Consider the following 26,421-nt stretch of genomic DNA (forward strand, 5'->3'; position numbering starts at 1 on the left):
GATTGGACGTACAGTTTTGCGTCTAGGTTATCTTGTTTGAGGTGTGGATTCTAGCTACATTTCTCTTATTCTCTGCCCTCAGCGCGTTAGCAATCATAGCTGCACCATCACCGTAACGACAGACACGCACCACTCAGTCTCTCACACAGGTGATTGGTACGTTTACTTGACCATGAGAAACACGATTACTAGCAATTGTCGGTTAATGCCAATAATACGATTACTCCGTTTACATGTGTAATTAGTTATGCGATTACTCAATAAACGCGTCTACATGATTCTTTTTTATTAATCGTTGTATGCTCCACGGACAAAACTTGCACCATCATCCTTCTGCAACAAAGTGTCGCCGTGTCTTCCTGTATCGGCTCTACTGCTGTATGTTTCATTCCATCAACACATTGAATCCTACTAAGAAAGCCGAGTAAACGCACTCAATGGTAGGCTACATCTGCTACTGCTATTACTATCCCAACTATAATTTCAGCTGTTAAAACGATAATATTCTTGTTCCAACTAGCTAGCCTACTTCTGTTTAACAGTTCAGCTTTCAGCTTCTCCCGCATTGTAGGCTATTTTAGCTCTTAGCTTTGTTAAGATGATGCAGATGATGCAGTTCAGCTTCCACACTGCCTCTTTTGTGTCACTCACACATTTTTGAAATTCATTTCAGCTTGCGGGTATTTTCTCATTTCTCACTTTTATACTTTTTAAAATATAAAGGTTTTTGTGCAAATTATTCTCCCTTTAAAAGTAATGGTAAATCCTTTCAAATCATTGTTGGAATGCTGCTCCAGCCCCTTTCAAAAATACCTTTCGGTTGCTTTGAAGCTTCAGCTTATAACTTTCTACTAAATTTTCACTATTTTCAGCTTTTTTAGCATGGTCAGCTATCCCCATTCAGGTTTTCAGCATTCTCACTGCTGTTTCGCAGGAACAGCCGTTTCTAGTTATATCAACTTCTTAGTTCTTCCGCCGTTTTTTGGCCTTTAACTCGTTCTGCATACTTTAACCGATTCCTACAACTTTTGTATCAAAACGTTCAGCTCCTTCAGGAGATGATGGCTATGACTTTTGGTATTTCTCACTTTTATACTTTTTAAGACATTAAGGTTTTTGTGCAAATTATTCTCCCATTAAAAGTAATGGTAAATCCTTTCAAATCATTAAAAAGCTTCCTCCTCTTTCAAACGTAACTACTTCAGCTTGCTTTCAGCTAGAGACACCATTCAACCTTTAAAATGTTCACAAGACATTCAGCTATTCCCAAATGATTCAGCTTTTTCAAATGTTCAGCCAATTTTGAATTATGACAGTTTGAAATACATTAAAATGTTTGCTCCTTCTTGATTTTTATGAATGAGCAGCAAGCAGAGTGGCACACTGCTGGCTGCTCTTTTTCTGATATTCAACTAATTTGTCAAACAAATTCCTCTAACGTTCATATAGTTTAACTTACAGAAACAAGTTATACCTTAAAATGTAGGAAAAATTGTCCTCTTTCAGCCAATGTAACTACTAAAGAGCTCACATTTACAGATTTTCAGCTATGAGCCTTGAAGCGAGAGCAGCCTTTCAAATTCTCTCACTAACTTCAATGGAGAGGTGAGTAAAATCAGTCAGAGAAAGCAAGAAGGAACAAGATTTTGAAACTGCCGATAGAGTCGTATTTCTGACCGCACAGACATATAAAGGACATCTCTGGTTTCGGCAGAGTCTTGGGTCTCGGAAAATATCCTTATATTTTGGATTGGACGTATAGTTTTGCGTCTAGGTCAACTTGTTTGAGGTGTGGATGCTAGGTAAATGTTCGTTTTTCTCTCTGCCTAGCTCGTTAGCTATCACAGCTGCGCCATCACCGTGGCAACCAAACAAACAAGCACCAGGAAAGCAAAAGGAACACGTTTTTGAAACTGCAGGTAGAGTCGTATTTCTGACTGCACAGACATATAAAGAATATCTCTGGTTTCGGCAGAGTCTTGGGTCTCGGAAAATATCCTTATATTTTGGATTGGACGTACAGTTTTGCGTCTAGGTTATCTTGTTTGAGGTGTGGATTCTAGCTACATTTCTCTTATTCTCTGCCCTCAGCGCATTAGCAATCATAGCTGCACCATCACCGTAACGACAGACACGCACCACTCAGTCTCTCACACAGGTGATTGGTACGTTTACTTGACCATGAGAAACACGATTACTAGCAATTGTCGGTTTATGCCAATAATACGATTACTCCGTTTACATGTGTAATTAGTTATGCGATTACTCAATAAACGCGTCTACATGATTCTTTTTTATTAATCGTTGTATGCTCCACGGACAAAACTTGCACCATCATCCTTCTGCAACATAGTGTCGCCTTGTCTTCCTGTATCGGCTCTACTGCTGTATGTTTCATTCCATCAACACATTGAATCCTACTAAGAAAGCCGAGTAAACGCCCTTAATGGTAGGCTACATCTGCTACTGCTATTACTATCCCAACTATAATTTAATCTGTTAAAACGATAATATTCTTGTTACGACTAGCTAGCCTACTTCTTCTGTTTAACAGTTCAGCTTTCAGCTTCTCCCACATTGTAGGCTATTTTAGCTCTTAGCTTTAAGATGATGCAGTTCAGCTTCCACACTGCCTCTTTTGTGTGACTCACACATTTTTGAAATTCATTTCAGCTTGCGGGTATTTTCTCATTTCTCACTTTCATACTTTTTAAAATATTAAGGTTTTTGTGCAAATTATTCTCCCTTTAAAAGTAATGGTAAATCCTTTCAAATCATTGTTGGAATGCTGCTCCAGTCCCTTTCAAAAATACCTTTCGGTTGCTTTGAAGCTTCAGCTTATAACTTTCTACTAAATTTTCACTATTTTCAGCTTTTTTAGCATGGTCAGCTATCCCCATTCAGGTTTTCAGCATTCTCACTGCTGTTTCGCAGGAACAGCCGTTTCTAGTTATTATTATTCTTTTTGCCCCCCTAAAACTCAGTCAATATTTGGCCTACATAGACAAAGTAGGTGTCAAAAGTTTCGTCTTGGTAGCGATTGAGTTGCTTCTATTGGAATTTACGTTCCGTTGCATGGTTTAGGCTGAAGTTAAGTTTTTGTGGCAAAAAGTGAAGCTAACTGTGGCTAATTTGCTAGCCACAGTCACTGACGTTACTAACGTCACTACGTCACTAACGTCACAAAAACACGCGTGACTACCTTTGGCAGAACATTCGTTTCGCATCTGTTAACTTGGGGGATAGCTAGGCTAACTATAGCTTTACTGCAAGGCAGCTGCAGAAACGCCACAAGCAAAGAGGCCAGGGTGATAACTATTTACTCATTTTACTTTGTGATATGACACACAATTGTCATGTGTAATGTACAGTATAAGCTGATATTATTAAGGAAGTACATCTACTTTCGGAAACAGTAGTCTACTATTTCACTGAAGTATTAGCATCATGACATTAGCCTGTGTTGCCCGGGCAACACATACTACAGTGGTCTATGATGTAGCGTTATCTGTTTTCAATCGTTAAAATAAACATTCCTCACATATACATTTTCGTTGTAGGGTTTATTCTGACATTAGTAAACGATTTGTTGGTGAAATTACCATTACCTGTGGTTTCAAACCAGTGAAGCTCACTGCAACGCTGTAGCTTACGTGAGACACACTACAAAAACATCTACACTACACAGCTGTTTAGGAAGTCAAACGGCGACAGAACATGTTCGGCACTCCCCTTACTTAAATCAAAAGTCTATCTAACTACTAACCTGAACTTCATTGCCACAGCCTAAACGTTGTCAATCTGTTCATGAAAATAATTAATTTCATCTTAAACCGTACAACGGAACGTTAAATCCAATTCAACCAACGCAATCGCTACCAAGACGAACACAGCAGTAGTCTAGTACTGTACCGTAGTAGTACAATTTACCGGGGCAGCTTCTCCACACAGGGCTATATCGCATTTTGCGTTGTTACTGACAATGAGCGCTACCAGTGAGCTTTTTATGAATGAGCGATTTTCCACTAAATAAATGTCAAGCTTATTTACGTTTTGGGGGGCATATTTTCAGTTAGCAGATGGTACTGTTTGAATCCTGATTCTACTGCCGGGTAACGTCGTAGAATAATCTTCAAAGGGGGTTCTTTATTAATGAATGAATGCAATGAGTAGGCTAAATGCCTGAAAATATCATGAGAAGGGAAAAACTTAAAATGACGTTTAAATCATAGAGATTAGGTCAATTTTTACACCGGTCTGCCCAATTTATTCGTTTTGTTTCAACGATGAGGCTGCCTCTTGCAGGGGAAATGAGAAGACATCTATTTCATTCTACACTTCACTCGTATTTTCAGTTGTAAATGAGCAGCAAAAAAAAAATGCTTTTAAATCTATGTCATCTTTATAAATAATAAGTATGCATTTTTATATAAAATATACAGAAATATCAATATTGTAAAAATGTCATTCAAAAACGGACCCCTGTGCAACCGACGCAAGCAAGCACACCCTACAATTTCCCCAGAAATTGTACCCTCTCTAGTTATGAAATGTTATGTTCTACTAGCCATTTGCCTACTTTAGCAAGTCACTGTATTACCAAGCCCTGATAGTGTAACTGAGACAACACAGTAGTAATAATTCCTCTTTCAAGTAATAAGCCCCAGTTCAAGTGTTGAGCATTAAATTAGCTGCACGGTCAGTAGACATCTTGAGACAAAGTCACTTTTTTGTTCTAAAACCAGTTTATAAACTGCTTCGAAATATAAACCGCACAAGCACAAGAAAACTGTAAAATCGGAGTACAAGCCTACTGACTGTCTCAGTTTGTCTGTTATTGGAGTCGAAGTTCTAACATTAACTTACACAGCTACTGTAGGCTAATCAATAGTGATGGTCCGCTCGGTACTGCGGTGTCGATACTGTACCGACACATTCAATACTCACTGCATCGGAACAACGTTTCGAGACGGGTTTTGAACACACTTACGGTCACGTGTCAACGTGTTTCGAAACGTTTTGTGACGTGATCTTGAACGAAACCTGTCTCATACTTTCCAAAAGACTCTGACGTGTCGGGATATAAAATGAGGCGACAAAGCCAAGGTTTTGAATGCGTGAGACCTTGGTTGAGAGATTTTAGAGAGTTTGAGACAGTTAGAGACAGTTAGAGAACGTCAGAGACAGTTAGAGAAAGTTAGTTACTTGTGTGCCATTACCGAAATCTTGTTTGTTTATTTGTCTGTTTGTGTGCTGTTGTGTGTATATAAAAAATAAATATAAATATATATATATATATGAATATGTAACAACTTTATACTGAGTTTATTGGCTCATACAGTTCGAAAATCATACTTGGACTTAATTGTATTGTTAGATGATAGCCATCGCCCCCGAATTCGATACCATGCCATGTGCATTGCAGGACGGCAGGCCCGTAAAGATTACCCCCGCAGCCCCCGCACCGCGGGGGGGCCTCGCAGGGATGGGGGGCCTCGCATGGCAGGCCCCTCGTTTTATTTTTATTTTTATTTTTTATCCAATTTGAATTACATGGGATGTCTTATTGTCTTGTCTGTGTTTCCAGAGTTGATATAAAAATAAAGAAAAGTATATTTAATTGTGCTTTCTTTGTTAGCGAGGTAAGTGACATGACGAAGTAGGTCAGATGGTCAAACAGACCGGCGAGCCCGCTGCAAATAGGTAGCGTAGTAGGAAAAATAAACGCACATTAAAAACCGGTGCCCAAAAGCGGCATTCAAAACAGAACATTTCTAAATTAAATGCCAAACTTCCCAAAATTACAAGTCTTTTTCAACCAGCCGGTGAAGGATGCACTCATCTGCAAGAGACAGGTATTGTACTGTTTGCTATAGCTAACATTACTCTACCAGTAGCTAACGTTATACTTTGACAGCTGTACTGCTCTGTGTTGTGCTTCCTAACGTTAACAGCGAGCCTCCTTTCCAAGAGCCAGGAAAATTAGCCTTGCTCCTTTATTGACTTCCTATCAAGCTGACAACATTGAAATGGAGTGAAACTACAAAAAAAGAGAAAGTAGAAAAAGTGCTTAATTATAAAATATATTACATAACTGACATTGGCCGGGTTTCCCAGATTCGTTAACAAGCTCTTAACGCTAAGAGCTTCTTAACGAATCTGGGAAACCCGGCCATTATTAGCAAACATGATAACGTATGCGTATTTAAACATACAAAAAACATCAAAGTTACAATAAGTCATTGTATTTCAGTTATATATTATGATCGTGTAAAACGTACAGTCATTGCTTTCTACAAGATTCACACCATCATCAAATTATTTCTGACAATACCCGTGACTGTCGCAAGCGCTCAAAGGTCATTTTCCAAGCTGAAAATGATCAAAACATATCTCAGATGCTCCATGTCACAAGAGAGGCCAGAGGTCAGGTCTGGCCATCCTTAGCATAGAAAATGAACGTGCGCGCAGTTTAGATGTAAAGAGTGTGGTAAAAGACTTTGCACACAGATTTGCTAAAAGACGCGCACATGTGTCGGCTCACCTGCAAACCTGTAGAAAGTATCAACTATATGTAGGCGGCCTATTTGTTATGTTGTTGTAACATATGCTCTGTTTGAGTGTTTTTTTCTTATTGAATACATTTCCCTCACAAGACAAGCTTGAGTTTTGATATCTTGCATTTATTACATGGCTCTTCAGAATGTTCCAAAAAGTTCAGTTGATCGCATCGGGGTCCTGTTCGTCCCGTCGGTATTTGTATTACATTATCCGTTACATATATGGTGGGGGGGGGGGGGGGGGGGGCCTCTCAGGCTTATTCTGCGGGGGAGCCTCATGTGTTTCCGTTACGGGCCTGCAGGACGGCAATAATTCCGTTCAACCATAAGGATCCTTAAAGATCCTGTAAAGTAAATTCCATGTTTTACTTCTAAGTACATTATATACGTGTGAAATGAGTTCCTGAAAGCATGTGCAAAGCGCTAAAACTTTGTCACTGAAATGTGGAGTTAGACCGAAGAACAGTTTCAAGCCCGTCAGATCAGGTTTTAATGGGCGGAGCCAAAAAATGCCATATCTACGTCATTTCGCCCCATCTACGTCAGATCACTGAATGGCTGCTCCTGCTGTACTGTTATTGTAGCTTACATCGGCTAGCTAGCTTCAGGATGTCTCCCACCACCCGCAACTGCATCTTCCCTGGATGCAAGAACTCCAGCTGCGCTGCAACACCATAAGTTCCCTGTTGATAATGAAAGGAAAAATAGGTGGATAGATTTTGTGAAGAGCCACGCTCATGGAAAGCTTAGGTTAAACTCCAACAGCCGCCTCTGCGCCACTGACCATTTCACGGCGGACAGTTTTAATATGGACCAGAGACAGACGGGGTTCAGGGACACACAGCTTCTCTTGCAGCACGGAGCTGTACCGAGCATCGCCCCCCCGGCCGTTCATCCTCCGGTCGCACCTGGACCATCCACCACCGCCAGCAGTTCATCACTCAGTTCTGTGTGCTTGTTATAATTACAGTTAGGTCCATAAATATTTGGACATTGACACAATTTTCATCATTTTGGCTCTGTATACCACCACAATGGATTTGAAATGAAACAATCAAGATGTGCTTTAAGTGCAGACTTTCAGCTTTAATTTCAGGGTATTTACATCCAAATCAGGTGAACGGTGTAGGAATTACAATACATTTTATATGTGGCCCCCCCCTTTTTAAGGGACCAAAAGTAATTGGACAATTGGCTGCTCAGCTGTTCCATGGCCAGGTGTATGTTATTCCCTCATGGGAGTTCGTTATTTCATTGACAAGGAGCAGATAAAAGGTCTAGAGTTCATTTCAAGTATGGTATTTGTGTTTGGAATCTGTTGCTGTCAACTCTCAATATGAAGTCCAAAGAGCTGTCACCATCAGTGAAGCAAGCCATCGTTAGGCTGAAAAATCAAAACAAACCTATCAGAGAGATAGCAAAAACATTAGGTGTGGCCAAATCAACTGTTTGGTACATTCTTAAAAAGAAAGAACGCACTGGTGAGCTCAGCAACACCAAAAGACCCGGAAGACCACGGAAAACAACTGTGGTGGATGACAGAAGAATTCTTTCCCTGGTGAAGAAAAACCCCTTCACAACAGTTGGCCAGATCAAGAACACTCTCCAGGAGGTAGGCGTATGTGTCAAAGTCAAAAATTAAGAGAAGACTTCACCAGAGTAAATACAGAGGGTTCACCACAAGATGTAAACCATTGGTGAGTCTCAAAAACAGGAAGACCAGATTAGAGTTTGCCAAAAAACATCTAAAAGACCCTGTACAGTTCTGGAACAACATCCTATGGACAGATGAGACCAAGATCAACTTGTACCTGAATGATGGGAAGAGAAGAGTATGGAGAAGGGAAAGAACTGCTCATGATCCAAAGCATGCCACCTCATCAGTGAAGCATGGTGGAGGTAGTGTTATGGCGTGGGCATGTATGGCTGCCAATGGAACTGGTTCCCTTGTATTTATCGATGATGTGACTGCTGACAAAAGCAGTAGGATGAATTCTGAAGTGTTTCGGGCAATATTATCTGCTCAGATTCAGCCAAATGCTTCAGAACTCATAGGACGGCGCTTCACAGTGCAGATGGACAATGACCCGAAGCATACTGCGAAAGAAACCAAAGAGTTTTTTAAGGCAAAGAAGTGGAATGTTCTGCAATGGCCAAGTCAATCACCTGACCTAAATCCAATTGAGCATGCATTTCACTTGCTAAAGACAAAACTGAAGGGAAAATGCCCCAAGAACAAGCAGGAACTGAAGACAGTTGCAGTAGAGGCCTGGCAGAGCATCACCAGGGACGAAACCCAGCGTCTGGTGATGTCTATGGGTTCCAGACTTCAGGCTGTCATTGACTGCAAAGGATTTGCAACCAAGTATTAAAAGTGACAATTAGATTTATGTTTATGTTAGTTTGTCCAATTATTTTTGGTCCCTTAAAAAGGGGGGGGCCACATATAAAATGTGTTGTAATTCCTACACCGTTCACCTGATTTGGATGTAAATACCCTGAAATTAAAGCTGAAAGTCTGCACTTAAAGCACATCTTGATTGTTTCATTTCAAATCCATTGTGGTGGTATACAGAGCCAAAATGATGAAAATTGTGTCAATGTCCAAATATTTATGGACCTAACTGTATACTAGATAACTTTTCCAGAGGTATCTCTGCTATGAGTTAGTGCAAACCGCTAAATTGATATTAGGCTACTCGGTGTAGAATGATGGTATTTTGGTGAAATGGTAGCTAATGTGTGAGAAGTAGCCTAGTTTGAGAGCTCACTGTCTGCTGTCTCTGGTGTCCATTTTTACTGTTACAGCTCAGGGGAACATTTCATTTATATGCATCTGTATGTTTCACTCATTGAACAAAAATTCAAATTCTATACGGTTTTGTTCGGCTTGACATAGCGTCCATTATATGGGTCGGAGGTAGGCACTAGGCAGCGAGGGGCGGAGCTTCAACTCCTTCAGGCGACATGCCCCCCCAGTCTCAAGAAGAGAAGACTGCTGATTTTTTCACGATTTCAAAGCCTAATTTAACATACTTGTCGTGTTATTTTTTCATTCGAATTTGGATGGGTAGTTAATAACACATTATTCTGTGGTGTGGCGAACTTAACTCGTTTCCAGGTCCACTTTACAGGATCTTTAAGATTTCAATGTGGAATAAGACTGTTAGTTTTGATATACTCGTAGCTGCCAGCAGATGTCGCTGCTGACTAAAGGTTTCGAGCGTTTCAAAGGCCCCGACTCTAATGTTTCAATTGTATCGGTGTTTCGAAAAGCCTCGATTTGCCCATCACTACTAATCAACATTCGTAAAAAATGTTCAGGAAACCTAAACCCAACCCATGCAAACCTTAAAACGTACTTCAAATATTATGCCTTTTTCAATCACGAAAAGAGCTTGTGGAGCTGTGGAAATATTCTCTATTCTGCTGTCTGTTCTTCTTATTCTTCTGTATCTTGCAACAAACGTCTCTCTTCGATTTGAATAATGCAACGCAGCAAAATAATTGCTTCAACAAGAGGTCAAATGAGATGTCAATCATCATCAAATTTCCAGTAGCGAATTAAATTCTGGTGTGGCACCTGGGGTGGCCAATCAGATGTCAGGGGTGTCCAGTGCCACCCCGGACACCGCTCTGGCTCCGCTACTGGGTGGCACATGATCACCGTTAAAACCTCTCTGTGCTGGCTGTGCTTGTTTTCCTATGGAAAGAGCAGTGGCGCACAACTATGCGGACTATCCTTGGTGTGGCACAAATTTTGCCATTGAGTAATGAAGCATAGCGCAAGTTCAGTCAGGCAAGACCTCTCCCTGCGCTCAGGCAACTTCAACAATGTTTCACTACTAACTCCCCCCACTAAGAACGCTCTTCTTCCCTCTTTCCTATATCGGGCTGTCATATGGTTCGGTTTGTTCATCGATCTCGTCTATCAACGCTGTCAAAGAATCACATGATAGTGCCTTTAAATAAGATTCTCTCCCCGTGTAGTTCCTCCAGGCTATCAAGTGCGCGACCCTCCACCTCCCCGTCGCCACCCAGTTCCTGTCTCCGTCTTCGACTCGTTGGTCGTCGGCCGCCGCCACCAGTGTCTGGACTCCGTGGGGGATTCTTCTCGGGTTGTCGGGCAGGCGCCCTCTGAGCTATGATTCCCCTCGGGGTCTAAGCTCCAAAACATTGTTGTACATTCACCATTCTGTAATAAACATCACTCTCCTCGTACCTGGTCTCTCCTGATTGAACTGTGCTCAGATCTTATCCAAACTTTGACCTTAGTTGCAGATGACCTTTCAAATGTAACCAATGAGTTACAGCTGTGACCTATGTGATGTAACCAAAAGCGACTCATGCAATGGAGGAAAAACTAATAGTATGCTTTAACTACTCAGTATTTCAGAGTTCTGCAAACTGTATAGCTCTACACTAAAAGTAGCAGTTAAAAAGTAGCAAATCATGTTACTTACAGGCAACTTTGTCACAGGGCTCGCAAGTCGCACGCATTCGCCGTGAGACTCATGCATTTCAACCATTTCTCACGGTGAGAAGTAAGGGATAACTTGTCCCGCTATTTACAATTAATGTGTAGAAAAAACAATGGCATTCATCTCATATTTATGTTCCAAGTTATAAAAAAATATGCTTTAACATGATGTAAATGTACATGTGATACAGATAATACAGTGTTTCCCCTAGGTTTACAGCTTGGGGGGGGGGGAATGCCTCGGGGGGAATGTCCCTGTACTTACTCTAAGTCGCTCTGGATAAGAGCGTCTGCTAAATGACTAAATGTAAATGACACGCCGTCGTGTAAATAAGATAAATAACATAAGGCCATTTAGTTTGTTTAATAAAAGAGCAAGCTATAGACCTGTTTTATAGGAAAGGTAACCTTAAATTACTTATTTTGTGATCGGGCGATATATATATTAATAAATAAATAAAAACTATTAAAAAAAACAAAACAAAAAATGATTTTCTTATTTTTATTAATAACTTGACCTTCCAGGGGGGGGGGGGCGCCCCCCTAATATAATGTTAGGGGAAACACTGGATAATACAAGACTATTTTACAGCACTGCATAGCACAAAGTATAAAAATGCAAATGTTAATGTAAACACAGCAAACACCCCTTAACTGTACAGGCAGCGCTGTATGGTGAATTATGCCTACAATTATGAAAATTGGCTCAACCATTATGCATATAATGACTTCTGTTATGAACTAATTGTTCAGATGTTTGTGGTGGGAAGACCATTTAACAGAGAAACAATATAATGCTTTTTGATCAACATGACATAAGCAACTGATAATGTAGGAAATATGCTATTATAATAATAATTTGCACGAATGTACCAGAGCACTGGCAATTTGTTTAAAATAATGAGAAATTGCTTTTATGATGTGAAAGTAACTATTTACGTGGTTGAACAAGTACTTGTGACCTTTTCATTTCTGTTTTGAGAAATGTAGGTAGGCTACCAAAGCCATGGAGAACTGGCATCACCGACTGCATCACAGGCACTGTGCTACAATTCCAGGAATCTGTGTCGCCTACTTCATCATGGGCACTGTGCACTATCTATAATTCCAGGAGTTTGTGTGTCTCACCGATATCTTAATCCCCGACTGCATCACGAGCACTGTGCACTAGTTAATTGAGTACAAAGACAAGAGCGTTTGCATATTTCTTGACTCTTGCTCGAACAGGGATGAACAGCGAATAGAATATTGCCTACAATCCAGATCTCCAACAGTATTTATATATAAAACTCTAGTTTCTATGTGTTCTTATACAATATCAGACCAGGTATAGCTGACTGACCTGTCCAAATCATGTGAACATGAATGTCTAAACCTATACCGCATATGCTGACCACAGGATTTACATTACTTTTTAACCCTTGTGCTGCCTTCGGGTCACATGACCCAAAGGTTCATAACGAACCATCGTTGTGTTTACCCAATTTTACCCAATACAAAAACAAATAAAAATTATTTTGTTTTAACCTTCGCAATGTGGGGGGTCTGAGACAGCCCAACGGTTAAAAGAAAATGCTTCACTTTGTTTTTGTATGCGGTAAAGTTGTCGCAATACGACGGTGGGTCACAATGACTGATGGGTCAGAATGACCCGAAAATAACACAAGGGTTAAATCACTCATTATTGAGGTTTCTCTAGCAATGCTTTCAAACCGCTGTTAGTCTACTTTACAAAAAAACTGGAACTTATGTTCTTTGAGACCAGAGGGGTGTTGCATCAACGTCGCAAACGCAAGTCGCACTTACACAAATAAGTCTCACTTGGGTAAACGTCAACTTAGACTTAAGTCTCAAGCCATTCCACTAACCATTTAGCTCACTGTTGTGATGCCACGAGAGGCTACACAGCCCTCAGCGGGACAGCTCAAAATAGTGCGAGGACACCAGGGTCGAACAAAACAAGGGGTTTATTAAAGATCCTCAGAATTAACAAAAAAACTTCAAAATCTTACATAGGATTCCAAAAACCATAAACGGCGCCTCTTCTAGGCGCAGGACTCCTTCTCTTCACCAAACCCCACTCTGCCCACCTAACTGTGGCTCTCCCTCTTTAACCCAACCCTTTAGGTCATCAGGGTCTGATCAGTTTCAGGTGTGCGGGAATTCCCCGTTTTTAGGGAGGGATGGAGCTCCCGGCTCCCCCAGCAGAGGGAGCCACAGCTGCTCAGGGCTGCAGCCACCTCCGGGGAATGTAGCACCCCTCCAGGACCCAGCCTCTCGTGACGTCACACTGTCATTTAGGGGCAGCATAAGGGCACTTCATAACAGCACCCTTTTCCATTGGAAGTAAGGGCATGGGAACAGTCAAATTTAGACCATTGTAAGGGCACCTTATAGGGTACTGCATCACATTTTCTCTACTATAAAGGAACTCATTAAGACATGTTTTTAAATTTATAGAGGGCACACTATCATTTATTGCGTTAAGGGGCACCTGGGCACTCAAGCATATTTCACAATGTGAATGGCAGACAGTAGGGCACTTGGTCTCATTTTTGTCACTCTAGAGAGCATTTTAGAAACGCTTTTTCAACCCTGTGGGCATCAGGCAGTCACCCCCTGAGTCTTCCAATGGGCCTGGATACACCCACAGGGACAGTATATTGCAACTATACCATTGGGGAAGCCAGAAGGAGAGGATGAAGTAATATAGAAGCTTGTCAACATATAGGCTACTTTAAACAAAAAAAGTCAAGATGATCTGGAAAACTGATAATATTCAGGTACTCCTTTGGAGCAAGGTAGGCTATACCATTCATATTTCCTGGCATAGTTGCCTTTGCTAAACCTTTTTAAGTCACCAACCCTGTTCAAGAATGTCCCACATGCAAAGACACACAGAGATGCACAGACTGAACAGTGGTCAAGGCTTGGATACAGTGAGTTTGCTTCCTTGTGTGTGATTCCAGCAGACTACATAGTCTAGGCCTACCTACATAGACTGCAGTCTACTACCCTCATTTCTACTATTATAGTGTACTACTCCCCTTTCTACTACTTTCTACAAAGGATGGTAGGCTGCTTTTATGTGTTCATTGCCACCCTTAAGAGTTGCATAAGTAAAAAGAACTCTTCCTCCCATTCACTGTGAAAATTATAGTTTCTTTTTTATTTTTTCTGACATGTTTTTGTGGTAAGAAACTGCATTCAGCTCCTCATCTTCGCTGCGCCCGCCGGCTCTCTCCAAGAAAGCTGAAGTTTTGTCATGCGCACAATAGGCCTACTGGTTTTTACTATTATAATTTTTTTTCAGATATTGTCATTTTCAAATCTATAAATGCAAGTCTGTTTACAGTTTTTCTCAATTGCTAAAACACTACAACCCATTGGCTGAACAGAGTTCTCAGTTGCCTGAACTCATGTAGCTAATTGTGCCTGTCTGCTGTCAATACCTTAAACCATTTCACATGGTAAAACACAATTTGCAGATGTCACTTAGAATTTTCAGCAAAACTCTAAACACAATCTCATTTTTAAAACGCATTCTGCACTCTAATGCACATGTCATCCATACTGGTAAACACAAATGGCAACAATCAAATACAAATAGAGAAAACATGTCATTGACTAAACACAACCACTCAAAATTGATTTCACTTGTTTCAAATGATGTGACACAACCAATGCCAGTTCAGAGAGTAAACAGGTTGTTGAAGGTGGGTATACTGTACAATGAACAAATTGTATGGCCCTGAATATTGTGCTTTCCATTTGTTACAGTAACAGTACTGACTGCTCAATAGATTTTGACTGGTTGCAGGTTCATATCAACAAAGAACAAGAGTGAGTTGTGAGTAGTGAGATGCAGGGTACAGTACTGTATAAAAGGTACAAGGAGGAGAAAGAACAAAAAAATTGCAAAGAGCAAAGCAGAGTAGTAATTTCTGATAAAGTTTGAGCTACTATGATAAAACATGTTTTTGTTCATCAAATGACAATGACGGATAAATATTAAATTTGTTTTGAGATTACGTAAATATGTACTTCTCCCTGAGAACTATATGTTTTTAACAATGTGTTTTCTATTTTTTGGTGTATTGTTTACTGACTGTTTGATAGTGTATATAATTTAGATCACTTTGTTTATGATTTGAGAGCAGTGTTTGATTTTGAGCACAGGTAAATCTGTTTTGAGGCGAAAGTTTAATTTTGCAAGAGGATTCAGAGGTTTTCACTTGTTACCGGGGTAGATCGCCATGGTAACACATGCTGAACGCCTAACCTGGTCGGGAGCAGGTTAAGTTGGAGATCAGAGATCAACCGGTATAAAAGCCCCGCCCACTAACTCATTCTTGAGGATAATGCCGTCACCGTTCATAGAAGATCCTGTGGAGCTTGGTGCGCGGATAGTGAGAGGTGCGCTCAGAAGAGCCAGAACATTTAGAGACCGACAAAACCCTTTCGCATTCCCTCATGAGTATCTTTATGAAAGATATCGATTCTCAACATAGGGAATTACGTATCTTTGCCATCTTCTTGAGCCGTATGTTGCTAATGCGACACATCGAAGCCGTGCGCTCACAGTCCCACAGACTATATACCGTTTTGTTATTTTGCTACCTACTTTTATAGTGTGGGTAATGCAGAGAACCTGAGCAAGAACACGGTCTGCCGACAAAGTACCGACAAACAGGGCCGGGGTGAGGAATCTGGAGAGTTCCCGGTGGGCCGCTTCACTTTTGGGCCGGTCGAGGATTTAGTTGTTGTTGACATTTGTCACGTTAGTCTATCTTCTCTTAAAGTAGGCTACACACGTTCCGCATTCTGACACCTCAGCCTCAGCATGGGTTGCAAAACCCACATGTGAAAGCCACTCACTGCTTTTTACATAGGGAGGCACTGGTAGCAAAGACGCTCCCGAAGGAACTCTGATGTACTGGACAGAGCAGTAGATATAGGCCTAGTTAATTTCATCAAGGCACGCCCACTGAAGAGCCGTCTATTTTCGATTTTATGCAAGGAAATGGGAGCGGAACATTGTTAACATTATGTAATAACATTGTTATTACATACGGCCGTTCGGTGGCTATCACGCAGCAAGGTTTTGGCACGACTCTACGAACTGAGGGAAGAGTTAAAAACGTTCCTCAATCAGGAGAATTCAGATACAGGGCCGGAGTGGGGCCACTTTTCAGCCCGGGAGTTTCAGGCCCAAGACCGGCCCTTTTTTTGTATACCAAACAGTGCCGGATGCAGCCTGGGGGTTCAGTGAACATTTCTGGGGGGTATCATGATTACAGAAAGGGATCGTATAATTTTTTATATTGATACCATTTTTGAGACTGCTTAACGATCCAAGTGTTAATCAGGCACGGAGCCAGACGTTGTAAACATTAGGAGCTTTACCCCAACCTAGGGCGTATGGGTTTGATGTGATGCAAGATAGGGACTTCTACAGTTAATGCGAGCGCGCACAGCGCGCAAGCGAAATCTTTTGTCCATTATTTGACCGCAAAAGTTTTTTGAGCTTTATGTAAAATAAACTGACGTTTTTCAATTGGTAAAACCTTGTCTAGCGATGCCATCACTCCGGCCCTGCTCCCATCCATCCTCCCTGACGCGTATCGTTACGGTAGGGCCGCCCGTCCTAGCTATTGGTAGCCGATATGGGAAAACTTTTTGGAAAAGACGGGCTATGGACCCAACCAACTCTATTTGGGAGGGGAGAACTCCCTCACATGGTACAACCCATGCTGAGGCTGAGGTGTCAGAATGCGGAATGTGTGTAGCCTACTTTAAGAGAAGATAGACTAACGTGACAAATGTCAACAACAACAAAATCCTCAACCAGCCCAAAAGTGAAGCGGCCCAACGGGAACTCTCCCGATTACCCACCCCGGCCCTGTTCGGATATGTAGAGTGAAGTCCTTTTCATTCTTTTTTTTTGGGGAGGGGGGGGGGGGTGCCATGACTGAAAAAAGGTTGGGAAACACTGGTGCTCGCCTACTGTCACAACGGTTTCAGACAGCTCATCAAATTACGCTAATTATCAGTAGGCCTAAATGCAAATATATATATATGTTAAGTAGATTTGGTAGGTCTACAATTGACGCATTTTAACAGTCGTAATGGTTTGACAAGTTGTCTCCCTTGCCATGTTAATTGCGGCAACATTGCCTTTTTTGGGGACAACTCCAAAAAAAATCAATTTACGCTGCTGAAACAACAACACTGCTGGTTTGCGCTTTGCTTTTTGCAACATAACTCCTCTTTTCTACGATTGCCTGATCTGGGCTGCACAGTCTAAGCTTATTAGCCTGGCTCTGCCCACCTACGTACTTCCGCTCAATTTAGATTTTGCTTCTGTACTAGGTCTGGCCGTGAGGTACGTAAGTCAGATGTCTCCGGTTAATTTTCTACAGGCCAATCAGCGAACAGAGGGAGTGGCTGAGAACGATGACGTTGATGTTGTGCACTAGTTTGTGTTGTAGTTCCGTAATGGCGGCGGACAAAGATGCGAGCGAAGCCATTCGGCCCGTTGTAGCAACACTGCCGAATATCCATAAGCTAAAGCCGGAGCAAGAACAAGTTTTGCTGAGTTTTGTTGGTGGCCATGATGTTGTGGCCCTCCTCCCCACGGGGTTCTGGAACAGTTTGATTTTCCAGCTACAGCAGCTAGCTTTGTTACAGTAGTGGTGAAGGAATTGGATAAGGCGAACGCTAGCGATTGGTTATGGTAGATCAGAGTGGCTCTGGGCAGATCCAATAGTTTTAAACTTCAACAGAGTACCCGCCTACAAGGAAGTCAACGCTTGTCATATGGAGCGAGGCCAGACTCTCTGTACAAATGAAATGTACGAGAGTCTGGTTAGGACCAGGCTGTAAGGTTATTGAGGTCTAGCTTGAATTAGCGTTGCCTGTTAGTGGAACTAACGGAACGTTAGTGGAACGGCTTGAGGCTTAAGTCTGAGGAAGAACGTATGCTAGTAACTTTAGATGCGACTGGCGCAGCATCACTGGCAGGGTGTCCTAGCGCGAAGGAGGACTCAAGATTAGCCCCACCGGTTTCACCTTTGCAGCATGGTGGGAGTGGGACTCCTCAGACGTTAGTGATCGGTGACTCCATCACTCGTAACATTATATTGGAGCAATCAGCGACAGTTTACTGTGTACCTGGGGCCAGAGCTACCAACATAGAAGCTAATCTTAGGGTGCTGTCTAGCACTAGGGCTAAGGCAAAGGCCCAAGCTAAGGCACATGGGGCACGCACTGATGATAGGTATGAGAATATTGTCATTCATGTCGGCACCAATGATCTTAGGCTGAGGCAGTCAGAGGTCACTAAGGTTAATATAGCTCGGGCATGTGACCTTGCTCAAAAGATGTGTCGGCATCGAGTAATAGTCTCTGGCCCACTACCTGTTAGGGGGACTGACGAGATCTACAGCAGACTTGTCTCTCTTAACTGTTGGTTGGCTCGCTTCTGCTCAGAACAAGGTTTAGGATTTGTAGATAATTGGTCTCGTTTCTGGGCCAAACCTGGCTTGTTGAAAAGTGACGGGCTCCATCCGAGCTGGAGGTGCTTTTCTATTGTCTAGGAATATTGAAGCTATTTTAGAGCACTGGATAAGAGCGTCTGCTAAATGACTAAATGTCAAAGAGCAGGCCTGACACTCACTAGAACAAGCCGGGCCACAGTCTCTTAGAGAGTCTGATAGGTTTGTTGATGGGTATGTTGTGAGCTGTTGGGGGCCCAATAGCCTAGCTTGTAGTGTAGCCAGTGTGATTGCTGATGTCGTTTTTCCCATTGAGACGGTGTCGGTCCCCCGCCCTTTTTCTAAATTTCGGCCTTCAATTATTAGGAATTATACCAATTTAATATGTATTCAGCCTTGCTCCCCCGTTGCTCTTCCTACTAAGTTTTCTGATGACAGTGCCGCCTTTTCAGAAGAATTATCTACGTATAAAGCTGCCAAAAACCCATACTGGAATGTTGGGCTCCTAAACATCAGATCTCTATCCACAAAGGCCGTTTTGATTAATGATCTGATGTCCGAATGCAGCCTGGACTTGATTAGACTCACCGAAACCTGGTTAAAACCTGACGAATATTCCCCCCTGAATGAAGCATCGCCTCCGGATTTTGCGTACTCACACATCCCTCGTGTTTCAAAGAAAGGTGGTGGTGTTGCTATGATATATGAAGCTAGCTTCAACCTCAGCCTAAAATCTGTAAACACCTTTAAATCATTTGAAATAATTTGCATGAAACCACCAACTACTTTAAAAAGGAATAATGCTACTACTCCTGCCCCCCCCTCCCTCATTTTGTATAGTTACTCTATACCTGCCCCCCGGCCCGTATTCCCTCTTCCTGGAGGAATTTGCTGATCTTGTGACATATACTGATAACATCTTAATAATGGATGATTTTAACATTCATGTGGATGACCCAAAGGATCCTTTAAGTAAGGCATTTACTGCTCTAATGTATTCCACAGGTCTCACTCAGGTGGTTTCCAAACCTACCCATCTTCACTCGCATACATTGGATCTAGTTCTCACGATTAGTGACGTGATTGTCCACCCCCACAATCCTATATTATCAGACCACTGCCTGGTTACCTTCAAAATGGACCTCTGCCAGAGCCTTTGGAGGCACTCAGAATATTTATACTAGACGCGCTGCATAACCCCAAACACAGCTCTGGAACTGGCTAATATTCTACCCGCTCCACTAGAAGCACTTGACGACCCAAATAAATCATTAAATGCTAAAACGAGGGATCTGAATTTGGTTCTTCAGCTATCCCTAGACTCTGTTGCCCCACTCAAACCAAGAAAAAGACAAGAAATTGGCTCCATGGTATTCAGAGGAAACCCACACTCTCATGAGGTCCACTAGAAAACTAGAACATATGTGGCATACCACTAAATTGGAGGTTTTCCGCCTGGCCTGGAAGGACAGCCAAATGGAGTACAAGAAAGTCCTCATCAGGTCCAGATCAGAATATTTCTCTAAGTTGATTAGTAAGAACAAGCACAACACTAAGTTCCTATTTGATACTGTTGCGAAACTCACTAAGAAAACTACACTCTGTGTTAGTTCAGATCTCTCTCCCAATGATTTCTTAGACTTCTTTTGACCCAAAAAAAAATGAAAAATGAATTTTTTTTGACACAACAGCTCACTGAGCACCTCTCCTCAAATCATCTTTATGAACCTCTCCAGCCTGGATTTCGTCTCCACCACAGCACTGAAACTGCATTAGCCAAGGTAGTCAATGATCTATTATTAGCCTCTGACGCGGGCTCTATCTCTGTCCTGGTTCTTCTAGACCTAAGTGCAGCTTTTGACACTGAGGATCATGAGATTCTCCTGGAACGTATGGAGAACTATGTTGGGATTTCTGGTACGTCACTTAAGTGGTTTAGATCGTATCTATCTGACAGATCACAATATGTCCACTATGATGGCTGCTCATCCAGGAGCTCCACTGTAAAATACGGAGTACCGCAGGGTTCAGTTCTAGGCCCTCTGTTATTTTCACTCTATATGTTGCCTTTAGGAAACATAATTAGAAGCTCTGGGGTACATTTTCACTGTTACGCAGATGATCCTCAGCTATATATGTCTATAAAGTCTGGAGAATTTCCACATGCTATGGAAAAATGTGTTTCTGGGTTAAGAACTTGGATGACTGCAAATTTCCTTCTTCTTAATTCGGATAAAACCGAGGTTCAAATTTTCGGTCCTAAAAAATACAGAAATAATTTATCCAATCTGACCTTAGACCTAGACGGCGTCAAAGTCTCTCAAAGCCAGCTGGTAAAAAATTTAGGAGTCACAATATGGACTCAGACCTTTCGTTTGAGTACCATATTAAGCAAACTACCAGAACTGCATTTTTCCATCTACGTAATATTGCCAAAATACGAAAATTCCTCTCAAAGGATCAGACCCTCCAGGAATTTGCGATGTTGCGATCGCACCAATTCACGCGAATTCAGCGCGACATTGCAATTTTAACCAATCACCGCAATTTTCCCGCAACTTTGACCAATCTTCGTTGTCTCCCACAACTCTCTCCAGTAGGGGTTACATCCAGTGTTGCGCCTGAACGCGTTCATTGAACGAAAGTTCAACTCTCATAATTTTGGTGAACGTAAACTGAACGTAGGCTATTGTATTACTGCCTGATGAACGATACTGTGAACGCGTTCATTCTGGTGTCTGAACTCTTTCACTCTTTTTAATTTCCTTCAATAAGGTGCCAGATTTCTAGAGACTTCCAGGCGAAAAACACTCCGTTAACAGTCCTGTATCCAGGGTTGCCCAACCAGTCAATCGCTGCGTGTGCTTTCTTCTTCCATCTTTGCCTGGCAAGCGTGAGAGCGCCAAGTTGCGTAGAGGCCGAGAGCGGTATTGCAGACAGATAGAGATCTTTTTTGTTAAAAAAAGGGAGATTCCTCCCTTCAATGCGAATGTAAATCCTGATTGGATAAGGATTAAAAATTGGATATGATGAAAATTGGCATTTTGGTAAGGTTATTTAGGGGACCATTTTGTTAATGGTTTTATTCTTTGATGAATGTTTGTTAATTACTTAATTTTCAACCAATAACTCAATTAAAATTACAAAGAGGGAAATTTGCATCTTTTTATCGCAACTTTCACTTGTTCCCGCAATTTCATCGCAACAAACACCTAAAAAACACTGCAACTTTCATCGCAACTTTTGGGAAAAGCTCCCGCGAAATCAGGAATTTTAGCCCGCAACTATCACAAAAAAGGCCCGCGAAATCCTGGGGGGACTGAAGGATGATGCGGAAAAACGAATACATGCATTTGTTACGTCCCGATTGGACTACTGCAATGTGTTGTTCTCTGGCCTCCCAATTACCTACCTAAAAAATGTACAGCGGGTGCAAAATGCTGCTGCTAGACTATTGACTAGAACTACTCTTGTCTCTTTACACTGGCTCCCTATTCAAAGTTCTACTACTAACCTACAAATCTCTGCATGGATTGGCTCCACTGTACCTCTCCGGTCACCTTGCACCCTATTGCCCCGCAATGTGTGTATTGTGTGTATTTATGTGTGTATTTACTTTTATGTAAATCTGGGGTGTGTGTTTGTGTATCACGTAACTTTTAAATTGTAATAATAGCTTATATGTTCACATTGCCCCATCTGAATGTTACATCTAGATGTTACAAATAAAGTAAATCTGTTACTGTATATTGTCACTGTTATAGTTTCGGTTGCTGTATATTGTTACTGTTATTGTTTCTGTTACTAGTTGGAGGCAACGGGGGACGGGTTGTTTTCATCCTTATTCTATAAGTGTAACTTATTTTAGAGTTATTTCCCCTGGAACAGATTTCATGTTCCAACCGAGGGGGGCTGTCGCTGTCTTGATGTGTGGGGCAGCATCAAATACCCCTTTTTTGCTCTGTTAAATTGCTGCACCAGTCCACACTTGACCGGTGGGGATCTCATTCTATTATGACTGTAACTGTTAGCTGCTCCTGGCATTCTCTAATCCCTGCTCTCCTCTCTCTGTGTCCCCCCCCCCACACACATCCCTTGTGGTGTGGGAGGTTTGAGCTGTCAGCACCTGCCTGGTCGTCGGTCGGCCAACGCTGGACCTGGTCGAGAGTCTCCCGGTCCTGTCCTACATCTTTAAAGTTAAACAATGGATTTTGGTGTTTCTAGAGATGCTCCGATCAGGTTTTTTGGTGCCGATCACTGAAATCAGTATCTGCCGATCCGATAATACCGATCACGGTGTCGATTGAAGCATTCTATTTATTGTGTAGCATTATTTATTAAATTAATTATTCTTAACTATATTGTATTGTATTTTAAGTATTTATATTACAAGACGAGAGAGTATCATGAATTGACAACCATCCGTTCTATTGCAGGGAACGTGCAACATTCCAGTGTAGAAGCTCTCTCGCTTACTATAAAATGTGTAAATAATATTAAAATAATAATACAAATATAAATCTTTAAATAAAAATCACAACAATAGAATCACATGTGCAACATTCCTCTCTCTATAGGCTGTCAAGAGAACTTGGAGCTTATACAGTACCTTTCCTGTGGAAAAATAATACAAACTTAACTGCAACATAAACAGGCTATAGCCAAATATCCAATATGTTTCAAGTCAATTTGTCTGCATTTAGGAGGAGATAACAGACAGAATAAAGATAAAAGGTGCACAGGAAGTCAGCAATTAAACAAAAAAACAAAACATGTATATCTATCTGTATAGTGTCTCACTCACTCACTCTCACATCCTTTACTCACTCTCTCACTTCACGCACGCACTCACTCACTCACTCACTCAGAGAGGGGGCATACTAGAGTATTCAAACCTTACTTCTGATTAAGCAGCATCACTGGAAGATTTGCCTTGATAAATATAAGCATATCAGCATTTTTAGGAGTCAACCTGTTCCTTTTCTCATCTAAAATATGTCCTGCTGTGCTGAAAAGTCGCTCGCTATCTACACTTGTACAAGGTGCGGAAAGGAAGACTTGTGCTGCTTGTGCGAGAGCAGGAAAGAGGTCTTTATTGGCCTTCCAAAAAGCAGTGGCTGTCCGTGACTGTTTTCGTTCGAATGCGGGTCTCAGAGTAACATCGCACATGTGCGATTCTGAAAATTCCAACCGATTATTTTCTGATAGGCAAAAACGATGACAAACGCTATAGTATGGCTTAAAAATGTACAATTAGAGGCTAACAAGTAACACTAGCAGGTAGTAGCATTGCTACGAGTATTATGCTAGGTTGCTAGGTAACGGAAGCTAACTAAAGCTAGCTAGCTTCGCCTTTTGGAAAACAAACTCTGGTGGAAGCGTCGGAAATATTTAGAACTCACGCATCTAAAGGTTAAAGAATTGCCATTGGCGGCCTGAAATGCCTATCTAACGTTTTATTGAAACGTCTCTGATAGTAGTTCTCGCAGATTTTATGTCATCTGATCGGCCATGTTTGATCGGCTGTTTTGAGAACGCCGATCAAAACCGATAATGGGAATATCGGCCAATATGGATCGGCGCCGATCAGATCGGAGCATCCCTAGGTGTTTCAAAACCCATTGCCACTGTATGACTATGTTTAGCCTGTGTTCTGCTCCTCTCTCTCACCAACCGTCTCTGGAGGAGGGGATCCCAAGGTTTCTTCCATTTTTTCTCCTGTTGGAAGTTTTTCTGGGAGTTTTTCCTTGTCTTCCTTGAGGGTTTAGGTTGGTTGAGGGGCAGTTCTGTGGGCGTATGTGAAGCCCTCTGTGACATGCTTGCGTGTAAAAGGGGCTATACAAATACATTTGATTTGAAGTCTAAGTTGACGTTTACCCAAGTGAAACTTATTCGTGTTAGCGCGACTTGCGTTAGCGACGTTGATGGAACACCCCCCAGGGTATTGCGCAATAGCCAAGAAAACACGCATCTCAACCTCGCGTTCTTCGGATTGATAAACAGCCTTTAGAAGGGCTCTGCTTTGTGTTTGGCGCTGCCGCTCTAGCGTTGCTGGGAAAGATGAGACGTATACAGTAACGTAGTGACGTGGCTCTGTGGTGGCTCTCTAGCCCGTGGAAAAGCAAACCGGTTCTTAGAAGGCTCCGTTCTTGAACCAGCACCGAACTGGCTCTAGCACCAGCTCCGCTTTTTTTTATCACGGCCATTGTGCACTAGTTGTGAATAATTTCCACAAATGTTTTGCATTAGCCTACACTACGACTCACAACACCAAGTATGTATCTTATGATGTCAATACATTTGGACGTATTATTGTACAATCTGTGGGCTAAAATAAAACAATACAATGCTTTAGTGGAAAATACGTTCCATCGCAACGTTTTGCGATGGAAACGTTAGGCGTTGACGAAACGTAGTTTTTTACCTGCTTCAACTGCTTGATCAAAGCAAATGCGTCAAGTAGCACTTACCTCATTGTCGTGAAGACGCAAATCATTTCTTATTAAACATATCGCTATACGTGCCATACTGTCTAGGTTACCAGTAAATTCTGACAAAAGTTATTGAGAATTCCCACGGCTCGAACGAATTGTGTATGGGCTGGTTTTCTTGTAGCATAGCTCATGGCTTACGTATGTGCTATGGAACGCCGAAAGGGTCACAATGCAAACTTTTTAAAGGGGTCATTCAATGCAAAACCGAGTTTACCTTGTCAATAGGGCATTCCGGCTCTTTTTCGTGAGCCGGCTCGTTTGGCTCAGCTCACTGAAAAGAGACGGCTCTTTTGGCTCCAGAACGGCTCTTTAAAAAATTAATGTTTTAGCTATGAATTTGACTATGATAGTTCTGAAAATAATTTGAACTAGAGGGTACAATTTCTGGGGAAATTGTAGGGGGTGCTTGCTTGCGTCGGTTGCAGAGCGGTCCGTTTTTTGATGACATTTTTACAACTGATATGTCTGTATATTTTATATAAAAATGCATACTTATTATTTATAAAGATTACATAGATTTAAAAGCGTAATTTTTCTGCTGCTCATTTACAACTCAAAATACTAAGAGGGAAGTGTAAAGAATATATTGTGCTTATTAAAGTTCTGTCTTATGATCTGAGAAGTGTGCTCAGGCTTAAACATGGTGTCTCACACAGGGTGTGGGAAGCAGGCTGTTCTTTGTGTCTCTATCTCTTCATTTTCAGAAACAACCTTGAAACCGGGTGGAGACGGCACCCGAGCAGGTGGGACGCGTAGGCAAGAACAACTCCCTGATGCACGAGAGAACAAGCTCAACCCTCTCAACTTTCTGTTTTAATTGCACTGTATAAATATATGCTGGGGAGGGACAGATAGCCAGTTGGACTTCGTGAACCATCCAAACTCTGTTGCGGGTAGGGAAACATAGACAACCCCAGAGCTCTGTACTTGTTGATTTCCAACTGCTGCATTAAAGCTGATATTATGGGACCTCTGTGACTCCAGACCACTCTTTCTATAACACAGATTTGTGTCATTGAATACCATCATTACATATTGGAATAAACACAAAATATTTCAGTCCTTCAAATGGTGACCCCGACGCTGAAAAGAGGGAGTCCAGAGGGTTCCGGCCCGACCGACAGATCGGGAGAGAGACCCATACACCGGTACGAGGAGGCAGACGTAATCGTCGGGCGCGCCTCAATATAAAAAAGGTAAGCAGAGACCTGTTAAAAAAGTACTGCTATTCGGAACTGAGAACCAAATTTAGACGATTACTATGTTTTATCGTACCTAGTCAGACCGAGGTGGTGGAAACAGTGGTGGGAAATCAACTATTTTATGTAACTAAGGGTTTTGAGTCCTTGAGGTGAAAGTCCTCAAAAAGGGTTAGAGTCCCACTGTTTTAT

General features: G+C 41.8%; 1 protein-coding gene across 2 annotated transcripts in view; it reads right to left on the reverse strand.

The window, feature by feature from the left end:
- The window catches only part of cry-dash (cryptochrome DASH), a 55,522-nt gene extending 30,340 nt beyond the window's left edge, over positions 1-25,182 (reverse strand). For both annotated transcript variants that reach the window (XM_062479040.1, XM_062479039.1), the window contains exon 1: positions 25,007-25,182. In XM_062479040.1, coding sequence (XP_062335024.1) covers positions 25,007-25,063 — 57 coding nt within the window. In that variant the 5' untranslated portion in view covers positions 25,064-25,182. The remainder of the gene's footprint in view (positions 1-25,006) is intronic.
- Between the last annotated feature and the right edge of the window lie 1,239 nt (positions 25,183-26,421).

The sequence above is a fragment of the Osmerus eperlanus genome, chromosome 15 (genome assembly GCF_963692335.1).
Source record: "Osmerus eperlanus chromosome 15, fOsmEpe2.1, whole genome shotgun sequence".
NCBI classification, from domain to species: domain Eukaryota; kingdom Metazoa; phylum Chordata; class Actinopteri; order Osmeriformes; family Osmeridae; genus Osmerus; species Osmerus eperlanus.